General features: G+C 35.7%; 1 protein-coding gene across 3 annotated transcripts in view; it reads right to left on the bottom strand.

The window, feature by feature from the left end:
• The window catches only part of LOC119636720, a 31,279-nt gene that overhangs the window by 4,252 nt on the left and 12,793 nt on the right, over window positions 1-14,234 (bottom strand). For 2 of the 3 annotated variants that reach the window (XM_038032285.1, XM_038032286.1), the window contains exons 2-9: window positions 11,280-12,415; window positions 10,024-11,198; window positions 8,315-9,957; window positions 7,846-8,158; window positions 7,587-7,730; window positions 7,251-7,485; window positions 5,077-6,629; window positions 4,675-4,950 (exon numbers count right to left, since the gene is read on the bottom strand). In XM_038032285.1, the coding sequence (XP_037888213.1) occupies window positions 4,675-4,950; window positions 5,077-6,629; window positions 7,251-7,485; window positions 7,587-7,730; window positions 7,846-8,158; window positions 8,315-9,957; window positions 10,024-11,198; window positions 11,280-11,775 (5,835 nt within the window). In that variant the 5' untranslated portion in view covers window positions 11,776-12,415. Of the gene's footprint in view, window positions 1-4,674; window positions 4,951-5,076; window positions 6,630-7,250; window positions 7,486-7,586; window positions 7,731-7,845; window positions 8,159-8,314; window positions 9,958-10,023; window positions 11,199-11,279; window positions 12,416-14,234 lie in introns of those variants that run through there. The other variant, XM_038032287.1, reaches the window with a different exon arrangement.

Here is a 14,234-nt window from a genome sequence, read left to right as displayed (position 1 = left end):
TTTTTTTTTTTTTTTTTTTATTATTATTCAAAAATTATTCAAAGGAACGCGTCATATTTACTTTTTAAAATCAAAAAAAGAATGAGCGAATTTTACTGAGCTACAAATTACTGAACGAACATCATAATAATATGCTGCACAACTCAATAATTAATAAATAGTTTTATTAACAAGTTTTTTTTTTATTTTGCTATTGTTTCCTTTCTTTATTTTATTTTTTTTTTTTTTTGTTTTATCATAAATTTTATGTACAAAAAAAAAAATTATTTTTCGTTTGATTTAGTAGAATTTACAATAATTTTTTTTTTTTTTATTAAATGCTCACAGAAGTATTTCATAAAATTGGCTTTTTGCCTGCATAAATCTCTAATACAAAAAAAAAAAAAAAAAAAGCACTGAAACTCAAGGTGGGTTTTGATGGGCGGTGATTGATGTTGATGATGATCGAGTGTTGATTGGTAGTAGTGGTGGTGATGGTGGTAATAATAGTAATAGTAGTAGTAGCAGTAGTAGTAGTAGTATTAGTAGTAGAAGTAATAGTAGTGATATAAAGTGTGTAGTAATAAAGTGTTGCATTGAAATCATAAATACATTTTTTTTTTCTTTACAATTAATTGGTAGTTGTTGTTAGTTTGTTTGTTTGTTTGTTTGATGATGTTTGGCTAGCAAATTTCATTTTTATAGAGATAATTAATAAAACAACAACAACAACGATCTTTCTTATTATTATTATTATTATTATTATTTTTTTTTTTTTTCTTTAGTTATATAAATAAAATTTAAGCCTTTGGTTTGACCTGGTACAAGAAAAATCGAAAAAAAAGAAGTAAAAAAAATCAGAGAAATGCAAAAAGCATTGATTAGTAATTGATTGTTGCTCTGTTCGATTTGGTTGATTTAAAAGTCGTTTTCTTTATTCAACAAAAATTTTAGGTTGGTAGAGAAAAATAAACCATATATTGAAATAAAGTAAAAAAAAAGCCAAATTCGCTTTGATAGCAAAATTTTGGGATACCCACCACCTCAATCGATCTTTCGTTAAGCGTGAGAGAAGAGGAAAGAAAAAGATAATCGATCGTTAGGATCATTTTCACTTTGGATAAATACTCAAAGAGCAAGTTTCGAATCGATATCTGATTGCATATTGTATAAGAACATTGATCCTGGACAGGGATAAAAGTTAATCCGTTCAACCGACTTAAACGTATATTTTATACCAAGTGTTAGTTGATGTTAATTCTCTACATCTTCCTTACGTTTACGAGTAAACTATTGTAAATTTTTGAAAAAATCTTTTTTTTTTTTTTTTTTTGCTTACTAGATGCTTTGGACCTTTTCTAGAATTCGTGGAAAATAAAAACATTATCCGCAAAAAAAAAATTTTCCTTAAAATTTCGGAGTTTTCCATCTTGGACACAGCGACTGACAAGTGTTAATAATTTCAATGCTGTCTTGACTAACATTTTACGAATAAATAGTGATATTGGCACCAGGATCGTATCACAATTTTTGCCCTCATGCTAATTACTAAGTGAATTAAGAAAGCTGCGTTGTCTTTGATAGATGCAGCAAAAAAAATGTGAAGGGATTTATGAAATTGAAAGGACCGTTTTAGGGTCCACAAATTGCCGGCTAATAAAAAAAAGGTAAAATAAGTATATTGTAATACGAAAACATGTCTCTCAAATATTCCAAGGGTTGAAACTTTTCATAAGTTTTGTTTTAATAGAAGAGTGCCTTTTCTGGGTCAAAAATTAGACTTTTACACAGCAAGCGATATATATGCAGAAGACTCAAAGCGATATTTTTTTTTTAAATTATTCTTTTTTTTCCTAATACTTTAAGGCGTGCTTAATAACCTCTTCATATATTATTATTTTACTAGCTTTCTTTCTATCCCGAAGAAATCATCAAAAAGAATCTTTTTCTTGAGGTTATTAAGTTACAATAATTTGCTCCCTTAAATGTTACAAACACAATGAAAGTGTAAGTAATAATACTTTATACCAACATCTTTCATTGCTCCTTTTCACTGGAAACCGCAGCTCTATACAAAACAAGTGAAAACTTGAAATATTTTTGTTAATAAAGACTTTTCGTGGCGACTTTCGCTTTTTCGTTTCTATCGAGAGTAAGTCGTGATGTTTGTTTCTTGCTTAGCAAGCAAAATTGTCATATTTAACCAGAAGCTACAAAAATTGGCGTTTATTATTAGTGTTTGAGTTTTGGGTTAGTGATTAGTGTCCGCACATCATAGCATTGCAAAGTTCTTCTAAGATTTCTTTTGGTAGAAACCTTAAGTCCCTCCTAAGTATACTTATATCTCACTAAAACTGATACTATTTTTATATAGCTGTGTATCTAAATTTTGTCCAAAGCAAATAATTGTTTTAAAAAACCTACACTTTTTTGAGGCAACGTTTTATAATTCGAAGCTTTTTGTGATTAAAAATGGTTTTCATTTCTGATGCAGGAGGATAGCTTGGGGAACTGTAATAAATTCAAATATGTAAAGAGACGACACACAACAAGGGGTGCACTCGTTGGAACGGTGTAGCTTCGAGAGTTCAAATATGAATTTTTAACAAATCAAACGCATATACGCAAACAAGTACAAGTATGATATATTTTCGGGTGGTAGGTATATGTAAGAAAGTAGTATTCAAAGGTATTAAAAATAAATAAATACAATGCAGCCCATTACATATAAAAATTAATTGAACACAAGTTATTAAACATTAACAAATATATCCATCATTAATTTATTCTTACATCAATATAGAAATGTTCTTCCTACCCATATAAGGATATGATCGCATTAGGAATTTTTTTTTTTTTTTAGTAAATACGTTACACTATATATTCACTGGTAGCAAGTATCGCCAAAGCCATAAAGGATAAGATGAATTCATACAAATTATCCGCGATTTTCAATTTAAAACTTCAAATATATTCGTTATAGACAACAGATATATATATAAAACACACGTTCATCGTATAATAAGACCGATTCGTATAAAAGTGACGAAAAAATTGCAATCGCTTTTTCATTACACGCTGTAATGAATAAGACGGAAAATACGTATTGATATCTCTCTTTCCCTCTTCTTATGAAGAAAAACAATTTATCACTTCACGGCCAACGACGAAATTATTGTTATGTAGTAAATTCGTGGAGCCTGATTATTACAAAAAGCTTATCTCAAATAATAACAATAAAGTAAAGTAAGTTAATCACTTTAGTCTTTAAACGGCCCTTCTGTATGCATAATTCAAATGACTCGTAGTGCAACATGAATAATAAATAATTTTCTTATGCGCCGTGCATTGGTATTAACGACTTTCTAAAGTGTGTGTGTGTCTTTTAATAAATAACAGATAGGCGTAACAATCGTCTTTATCTTGCTATGTCGTTTCAGATTAGCAAGCACTGACTAACGACTGATATCAAGGAAACGGGTAGCTAGTACTTCACTTTGTTACCCACATCGAATCGATCGGAGGACTAATTTAGAAGTAAAAGTATCTTGGGAAGTTGTCCACCAATCAATTGATCCCCAAAGGAAGATTCTATCGATTTTCTTTGTTTCTTTGTGGTAACACTTCTCAAGTTTACACTAATCAACCATTACAGGGTATATGGCGAAATATTTCAAATAACTAATTGATCGACATCGATTTATTGAATCCTTGTGATGGAAATATTGGAGAAATTATAATTAAAAAACTAAATATCTGACAGCGGTACTTAGCGCAAAATATATTTTATTGATTCATTTCAAAGCAAAAAAAAAAAAAGGTTGTAAAAAAATACCCAATGTTTGGGTTTATTTCTAACGAGATTCTCTAAATGCAATTCTTTTAGAACTTTCAACAACAATCAGATTTAAAAATTGATATGAAATAGACTGAGGAAACAGAGAGAGAGAGAGAGAGAGAGAGAGAGAGACAGAGAGAGACAGAGAGAGAGAGAGACAGAGAGAGGAGAGACAGTGAGAGGGGGGAGAGAGACAGAGAGAGAGAGAGAGAGAGAGAGAGAGACAGAGAGAGAGAGAGAGAGAGAGACAGAGAGAGGAGAGACAGTGAGAGGGGGGAGAGAGAGTGAGAGAGCGAGAGTGAGATGGGGGGGAGTGAGAGAGAGAGGAAGGAGAGAGGGAGTAGAGAGGAGCAGAGAGGGGGGGGGGGAGAGCGCGAGACAGAGACAACGTTTCTTTACCCTTTACTTATCCCAGAAGAGTGAAAACGTATATATAGTGAAGAGTTGGTTGCTTGTTAATATTAAACGAAAAAACATTTGAATTTTTATTTCAATATCACATAGTTGAAGCCGAGAAGAGAAAGGGAATTTCTTGAATTTATTCAAGAGCATGTTTAACTGCATATACATGTACAATATAAAGTATCTGATAGTTACAACTGTAACATAGAGCTGTTATTCTATGCTTTCGTTCTTGGATCGCGGCTGGAAAATTAAAGTTACCACGAAACGCGAAAATATTTTCCTAATCATAATCTGCGAACTTAAATCTAGAGTAAAATACAACTTAATGATGGATAGGTTCATCTTTTTTTTTTTTTTTTGATTAAAATTTAAAATTTAACTAAAGTTCTAATATAACGAATAAATTACGTACAAAAAATGTCTATGATGAAAGAGAGAGAATAAACACTTACCAGTAAGCCATCTTCATCCCATCGTTCACTTTTAATTTCATTGCTCGGCAAATCACTGTTTACTTCCATATTAATAACGCTGGCGTTCATAAGTGTATTGCTCGCATTATTGTTAGTTAAAGCATTGTTATTAAGGGAATTCGTTGAATTTGGATTGGTTAAGCGATCTACATATTTTGACCATGATTTCACTTTATTAACTGGTTTTTCGCGTTCAGCCACATCCTCAGATTCAGTGTCCAATAGTTCAATAGTAATGCGACAATCGATTTTGTACTAATGTGTGCGAAAAGAAAAATAAAATTTTAGTTAAATTTATTTTTCTATTTAACGATGATGATGATTAAATAATGGAAAACACAAAAAAAAAAAAAAAAAAAAAAAAAACCAATAACAACATACCATATAAATTTTGAAACAATTTTCTTCATGGAGCATTTCTTCGGCTTTACGTTGATACAGCATTTCAGTGTTAAATCTTAAATGTGCCTTGCGGCATAAACCGCCTGCAGCGTTGTGCTTTTGCTCTTGATGAAATAATTCGACGCACTCGAGAGCCGTTCTTTCTGTAACGCAATTCTGCAGTTGGCGTACGGCATTCGAGACCACTTTATCCAAAGTGAATGATATGTAAGCGTGGATGCCAAACATTTCGCGCATTGAATCTTCAAATGTAGTCGAATCCATATTACCGTCCAAAACACTCTTTAGCATATCCAGAAATGTCGGATAATAGTCTTCAACGGCTATATCGTTTTTCGGTTTCAGCCTTAAAGCTGTGGCAATATTTTCACGACGATTCGTTTTATATTTCTGCTCTTCGGTCGCTATAATTCGAGCACGTTCGAGCATAGTCCGTAAACGTTCGCATAGTATGGCATGTAAACGGAAAAACAGATACCAATTATTATTTGCGAAGAAAAGAGTGTAAGCTTCCTCCAAATGTTTGCTAATAGCATGCGGCGGTATAATTATATCGGCTGAGGCGACTTGTTGTTGCTCATCCTCTTGCTTAATTTCCAATTTTATATCGTCTAAAATGTTTGAATTGCAAATACCGGTAGCACCGTTTGATGATAATTCCGCATGCTGTTGTTTGGTCGGTGATGCAGAACTGATCGTTGCCGTTGTCATCGTTGACATACCCGGCGATGATGTTAAACTATTTGTCGCTGTAACTATTATTACATTATCATTAGTTAATGTTGATGATGGATTGTAACCGCATCTTCCATTATTTGTACCTTTATCACTACTATTTACAACAACTTGTGAAATAATTGATGTCGGACTAGTGATAGATGAGGAACTACTAGTAGTTTTGCTGCTATCAGTCATAGTATTCACGTTTGACGTTTGATTATTATTGCTATTATTGGCAACGCCGCTAGTTACCGATACATTAATGCTAGAGACATTCGCATTCGTAAACAGATTATCTCCTCTTCCAATTGTGCTTTCCATATTTACATTAAGATTAGAGGCTAGATTTTTATCTAACATTGCTGCCGAAGATGCTGTTTGTGTTATGGTCAATGCACTCGTTGTCGTTGTTGTTATATTAAGCGTGGACGTTGATAAAGTGGCTATCGTTGTTGTATTTGTTACATCTGTTGTGATTGCATGATTTGTGATAATTGAAGGATCTTTTACGTCCATCATAATGCTGTTACTGCTGCTAATGTTGCCAATTTCGGCTTTTACAAGCGCACTACTACTACTTAAAGTGGAATTGGTCGATAATGATGAAGGTGGTGTTGTTGTTATAGTATTATTTGAAGTATTTAATAATGTCGTAGTTGCCATCGATGTTATTGAGGTGTTGATTGTACTTAAGGCATTCGAATGCAGGGAAGAAATGCTGCTATTCTTATTGCTAATGTATTTCTCCCTACTGCTGCTAGTAGTGCTGCCACTGCAATTGGCTGGATCTGTATCCACTTTATCGTTGTCATCTACAAAAAAAATAATATAAAAATTTTAAATAATTAAAATGCGCGGAGTAAATAGGAAAAAAAAAAAAAAAACACTTGGAAGAAAACTCTTTTTAAGTTAATTAATAACATCTATAACAATCTGTACTTGAGGAAGTATGGAAATTATATGGACTTAAGTGAAGCGAAAAATTAAATGCATTCGTTAAAATTGTGATTGTGACAGCCAAGTGAATCATTCTATACGGAGAACACATAAGCCTCTCTCTCTCTCTCTCTCTCTTGTATAGAAAAGGAAAAGTTAATCTTTTCGCGCTTGAATGTATTGGGGATTTGATAATTTTTAAGGCACTAATAGTTGCTTATGTTCATTCAAGTTTTCTGTATTTTCTTTCCTCTGCCACCGAGAAGGAGTCCAAGATGTGAAACGATAATATTCAACAATAGATCAAAGGGTGGAGGTAGAAGAAAACTTTCAATGAAAAATTAAACTTCTTTTTATTATATAAATCTACAATAGTTTTAATCGGTTTTGTAAAAAGAACCAACCGTCTTATCACAACTAAAAAAATGGGTGGATCGCAAAATTTCTTGGATGGTAAGAGAACTATATTATAGTGTAGTTTTTCTTATTTCACTTACCGTCTTCCCTTTCGTCATCACTAAGTGGTTGACGTATCGCAAAGAAAAGATCAGGCACAAATTGACGGAGTATTTGTTTGATTTTGGTTTTTTCTTGCTTCTGTATCCCAGTCTGACGTTTGACGTGATGTATTAGCAAATTGGCAGCATCATCCAATATTGTTTTGTCTTTATAAGGCAATATTAAGTGCGGCCCAGTGACTGGTTCACCGTTATCATCTTCTTGATCGTGGCGCTTTAATGACACACACACAAAACCAAAGGCAATTATAATAGTGAGACAAATGAAAATCTTTTAAAGATTAATATGTATGTTGTATTGTGTATAAATAATACCTCATCATATAAGGTTTCAATTTCATTGAATAGACTTTTGGAACGTAGTGCTTTCATGTCGTTGGGTTTAAAATTGATGGCCTGATGATCTAATGACTTTAAATAATACTTTTCATTTTGCTCTCGCCACTGCTTGTTAAAGGTCTGCAAAGGCACAACAATGAAGATGAAAATTAGGTTCATAAATTGTCGACAGTCCTTTATTTATTTATTTATTTATTTATTTATTTTTTTTTTTTTTTGTTGTTGTTGTACATACCTTCTGAGCATCTCTCCATTCTTCTTCTTTAACTTTAAGACGTTTTAATACTATGGGTACAGCGACGGCGGGATTTTTCTTCAATCCTTGTATAATTTCGCCTGCCTTATCACCATAGATGCGATAAATGGCTCTCTGATGTATGGTCTGCGACGTACCCCCTAAATAATCATCGAGATGATAACGCGCCAAATCTTCGGGAGACATGCGCGACATTTTCTTTTGCACGCCCTCCAACACCCGGATAGTAGCACTATTCGTTTCGATAACCACATCCAATTCAAATCGTTCATCTTCCGTTCTGTGAATATTCCTTACATTTAGAATGTTTATTTTAATGAAATTTCAAAAGAAATCATATTCAACACAAATAATATAAAAAAACAAATTCAAGAGAATGCAAAAAAAATAAATAAAAATAAATAAATAAATAAATAAAATAAATAAATAAATTATTTTGTAAGCCAACCTGTAAATGGTTTCCTCAAACTGCGTTTTGCGGGAGGTGACAAAAGTTGAGTCTTCACTCGCCCAAGTCGGGAAAGAAACCCATTTATCGTTGAGCACTTCGCGACACAGGGCTGTACGTCCTGAGCACTTTTTCGGTATAGTGGATTGGGGTAGCGCGCAATAAGACGCTCCCAAACGCTTGCACGAAGCCAAATCAATTTCTTGAGTATGATCATTTGCTTGTAAACTATTCTGGCGATCGTTTACATTGCCACCAGTTGTATTGTTCGCGCCCGAACTGCTGTTACTGCTATTTTGACGCTGAGCTGCCTGCAGAGGTATACCTTCTAAATGTCCTCCAGTTATGCCGCAAGCAGAGCCGCTTACTTGCGATACCGGCGGCCCAAGAAAGTCGGTAAACCAGCGCAGCAGGTCTGGAAATTTGCTTAAAAATGGTGACACTAAATTCAGAAGTTCAGTCTTTGATACAATCTCTTCTGTGTATAGCGTCAGGCAACGTAAAAAGTTTTCATATACTTCAGGACTACGTAGCGCCTTGCGCACTTTATCGAAAAAGGCCGCATCCTGTATACTGCATTTTCGCGACGCCTCCGAAAAAGAAATATCACGGCAAATGGGTTTATGCCGTTTAGTGGGAGGCACTCCCGAACTTAAACTCAAATCGCCATCAGCATGTCGTCGAGAACCAACATGTGGCATTTGACTATGGTAGGCATTTTGTGGAGTCGCTACATAATTCAAACCGCCAACATTGCTAACTGCACTGCTTAAATGCTGTATGCCCGTTCCACTCGCATTTGCTAATCCAGCACTTAAACTGCTATAACTGGGTGATTTTTTCGATACATGTCCTCCCAAACTAGCAGCACTCATATTAGGACCTATAACTGCTTGGCTGTTTTGATTGTGACCATGATGATGATGTGACATATATTTTTGATTACCAGTCACTACGGAGGCATGATGATTTGGTCTATGCGAATCTTTGGAATCGAATGAACTCCGTATATTTCCGCCTCCAGCAGCACCGCCACTTATATGGTGATGACTAGCTCCTGCTTGATGATGTACATTCACATGTATGCCACGATAATCTTTTTCATATAGCAAATCATTATTAGCGGCCAAGGCATCACCGCGTGATGCACTACTCCCAATAATATGATTTTGTTGATTATTATTATAGGATGATTTAATGCTGACACTAGTATTTACGGCCGAGAGATTGCCCAATGCAGCTGCATGAGCACTATTACCAAGTTGCGAAAGTGTGGCGCCGCTACCCAAATGCAGCGGTGAACTAGTGGCGCTGCCGACACTGCCACTAGCCGGTGACATCGTTATATGAGCACCGCCACTTAAAGCTGCCATAGTACGTTTATGCTCGTTGTGTGACTTAGTCATATATTGCTGAGCCTGATGATTAGTGGCATCCGGTAGAAATTGACCGAATTCCCGTAATAAATCCTCATCCTGTCCGAAAAGTTTAGCAACTTGGGTGTAAACCTCCTGTTCGGTAAGAGTTTTACCCTGATTAAGATTACTTCCGCTACCTTCCTTAATGACTTTTTGCTCCTTTTGATAGGTATGTAAAATCTCCAAAAATTTCTTGTACTTGTCGGGTTGATTTTGAAAGCGATTCTAAAAAATTAATATGCAACTCAGTTAAATAGTAAGAGAACACAACATATCGATTGAATCACTCACCTTGATCTTATTAACGTAAGTTATGGCATGATTGAATTCCACCGGTTGTTGCTGTGGTCCACCCGCTGGAGCTGCTGTTTCACCCATCATCATCGATTGATGAGCTTGTGAGATATGATGCAAATTATGATGAGCGCTGGAAGTTGCACTCTGAGGACTTAGATCATTCAGAGAGTTGGGTGTGGGTGGACCGCCTACTACTAAATTGCCGGTTGTCGCCGCTGCTGCAGCACTGCGTTCACGGTCACGTGAATAATTTTGTGGCAAATTTATGGTGCTGGCATTTACCGTTGCCACTGTCACTTGGCCTGATGCCGGTGACGTATTGGCATGAGGAGTATGAGTAGGGGTGTGTCCGCCGCCACCACTACTTGGCGATTGTTGTGGTGGTGGCTGTAGAGCGTGTATAGTCGTTTGCGGCAATGGTGTTCCACCGTGCGTCATTAAATTTACCGCGCCGCCAGACCCGCTGGCTTGCAGTTGATGCACGTTTACGCTATTATTGGAGCTCACTTTATGTGCTATCATGCTTGTACCTGACACAGCATGCACTGTTGTCCCACTACCCGGCGCTGAACCTGGCGGCGAAGGCATTGATACCACAGGCACCGAACAACCCAACTCATCGGAGTGAATCTCAATTTTATACCCAGGGGGCAAGAACATATTAAACCCATATATTAGCTCTGTATGGCCCTTAAAGAGTGTTGACACCCTCTGTATAACTCCGGGCGTATCAATACAGTGAGATTTGAATTCTTTCATTATATCCAGGAAGTTATTATAAATTTGAGGTTGATCAGCATATTGGTACTTAACCTGATCAAGGTAGCTGAGCGCATCCTCAACTTTGAGCCGTGGCGGCGCTCCGGGTTGGCCGGGTTGAGGTGCTCCAGAACCGCTAATGCTGGCGGCGTTCACCTGGGAATTATTCGCGGCAGCCGCATTTGGTTGTGCCAACGTCTGCGACGTCGATATATTGCTGCTATTCTGAGTGCCACTTATCGTACGCTGACGTATTGAATTGGTGGAAGGCGTAACAATAGGATTAGCGATTACTGCACCGCCAACACTACCACCGCTGGTAGTATTGCCACCACCTGTGACATGAATTTGTACAGCACCTTCTGACGTTTTCAAAGCACTTCCTGCCGGTAGGGAAGATACATTGTAGGCTAACATGAATGGAGGAAAAGAATTTACATATTATTATAAGCATAAATTTTGAAAATTGCTTCGCAAATTTTTTTACTCACAAGTGGAATACTGCACAGTCGTAGGATTTAGAGATGCGTTTGCTGCATTCACAGACCCACCTGATGTAACCACGGCACCAGCGGTAAGTTGAGTTATTCGACTGTTACCGCCAACTACATCAACGCTACCGCTGCCAACGGCAGCTATAGAATCACCGGAGGTTTTAAGATTAGTTGCTGCAACAGGTGTGGTCGATGGCAAATACGCTATAGTTTGAGCACCACCATGCTGAGGAGTGAGTATACGATGATGAGCTATATTACCGGTTGTCAAACCAACGCTTAAAGCGCCACCAGCGTTAGTAGCATGAGCACCCGATACAACAGCTCCAATATTTATAGCAGCTCCAGCTACTGTAGCTGAACCGGTAACCACACCCGTCGCATTACTGCCGCTACTATTATTATTTGTACCACCTCCGCCGCCACTACCTCCAACACCGCCCGGCCCGGGTCTTGAAGCATATTGAACTTCTTCTCTTGTACGTTTCATCATTTTTATGGCTTGTCTTTTAATTTCCGTTACTTTTGCTTGGCTCAATTGCTCGTCTTGATTTTTCTTCTTTTTTTTTTTTTCTTCTTTTTTTTATATACAATATCGTATATACGTCTATTGGTGTTTGTTATTCTTCGAAGGGAATTTTTTCCTTTAACTTTTTTTTGTTTGGTTGAGGAAAGAGAAAACTTTTTTGTTTTTGTTGGCCTCTCCGCTATTATTTTTCTAACGTTTATAACGCTGCGCTTTCTGTTGATCTTCGTCTACGGCTTTTATTAATTGCTTGTGATTTAACAAATATGGATTAATACGTCGTTTTTTCATCGGAGTATTTTGCATTTTAACTTTTTTTTTTTTTTTTTCACTTAAATCTCTCCGATATATTAATTGAAAAGGGAAAGAAACTTTTCGTTTCCTCACCGCGTTTGCAAAATTCAAATTCAAGAACAATTTGGCTTTGCCTTTGTTGTTTCTTATACCCAACCGAAATGCTTATTAGGAAGAGAACGTTACTCTGGACATCAAACGAGCAAAAATTTTTAAGAATATTTGCCGATTTTTTTGAAGACGTTGCTACGATGAATAAATTTTGACAAAAGTTGAATTTTTAATGATTTTTCGCTTCAAAGTTGAAAAAGGTCTATAAAAAAAAAAAAAAAATATGTAAAAGAAAAAAATTTGTTTATATGGAGAATAAAATGAAGTTTCAATTTTGAAAGGAAAATATTAGTTTGAAAGTAAATGAAAGAGAGAGAAAGAGAGAGAGAGAGATGGAGTGAGGGAAAACACACTATATACACAAAACCTCACGCAACGTAAATAAAAACAAAAACATTTGAAATTGTGAAGAGTTCAACACCCTGTTATGTCCGTTCTTGCACTTTAATAGTACAAATTATATTTAGTTTATCAACTTGTGAGACAACAAACATAAAATGAACGTATATTCTGCAATGAGTCGTCGTCTTATCCTAAGTTTTATTCTACATCACGGATAGGCTTTGCTAAGCAGTCAGATGTTCTTCCACTCCTAGGCAATTGCAAAAAAAAAAAATTTATATTTGCGTAATATTATATATTATTTATTTACGTATTCTTTGCCTACATTGTTGTTGTTGCTATTTTTTTTTTTTTTTTTTTTTTTTTCATTTTTCTAAACATCCTCATGCGAAAGCTGTCGGTATTATTTGTATTTACATGCGAGAGAATTCAACATGAAATTACATTTAAAACGCTTGAGTCGAACAAAGTGCTCTTTCCATTCAATTTTTTATGCATTTTTTCCTGCAGTAGGTGATGCGTTACAATCAATAAATCTTATGAATGTATTTTTTATTAGTACTTGTTGCAATTTCGTTTGGATGTGCCGTGTGCGTGTGCATGTGTGTGTGGGAAAGCATCGAAAATGCCGCTTGCTTAAGTTTTGACTTTTGGGAGTTAAGCCCGATAAAAATCGGATATACTTTTATCCTGCCCTATAGCACGCTAAAGGACTCTATGTGTATATCTATGCACGGATGTATGTACGTCGCTACCTGTGTATGAACCTGCATGGACGTGTATATGCGCGTGTGTGTGTTTGATATTGCCGATGTTGTTTTTTTATAAAGTATCCTCTATGGGGTTACGCACTGCAATAGAAGATGAGTACATAAATTGTTGTTGTTATGCTTGACTACTTTCGGACATTGTCTTCTATCTGAACTTATTCCTGCAACAGAGAATATTTTATTACCGAAAGCCAACATAAGAAGTTCCGCTCCGTCTTCTGAAATTTTCAGCAAGTCAGTGAACAGATGGAACGTCGCGCATAAAAAGCTATTGCGCCCATTTTCTTTAAGAGTGTCAGGAGTTATTTCCTTTCTATATATATATATATACATCACATTCCATAAATGTTGAACAAGTCAATGGACCTATACAGTTTTATATATATATATATATATATATATATATATGTTCGTTTTCTGGGGCATTTCTTTTTCACTACTATCCATCCAAGTTCATTTTAATCCCTTTGCTTTCCAAAGTATTTGAGAATTCCTTTTTAGGACCTCGCCCTTCATATACTTCAGCAAAATTAACCGGCGACGAAATATTCTCAACTGATGTTTATGCTGAGGTGTTACTATGACGGGTAGGTAAATTAATCCTGATCGTTTTTTTTTTTATGCAGGGTAAAAATCTCACTTCCGAGAAGGTAGGTTTATTAATATTAAATTGTGGTCCATTTTTAAACTTTACTTATTTTTACTGATCATCAAAAGATGGTGTGTATTCGCTCTAAAGGCGATGCTCTGGTAACTGTAGACAAAAGTTTAGAAATTGACCACGCCTACATAATTTAATTTTTTTCCAAAACCCCACAAAGTATATAAGTTCTTAGCCAATTTCAAATTTGAAATGCACGAAAGTTTATCCGTCCGTCTATTCGTTCGCGGAACTGTGTAGTATCTATG

The sequence above is a fragment of the Glossina fuscipes genome, unplaced genomic scaffold (genome assembly GCF_014805625.2).
Source record: "Glossina fuscipes isolate IAEA_lab_2018 unplaced genomic scaffold, Yale_Gfus_2 28, whole genome shotgun sequence".
NCBI lineage: Eukaryota > Metazoa > Arthropoda > Insecta > Diptera > Glossinidae > Glossina > Glossina fuscipes.
The sequence above is the reverse complement of the archived record's forward strand: the minus strand, read 5'-3'. Positions and strand labels throughout refer to the sequence as shown.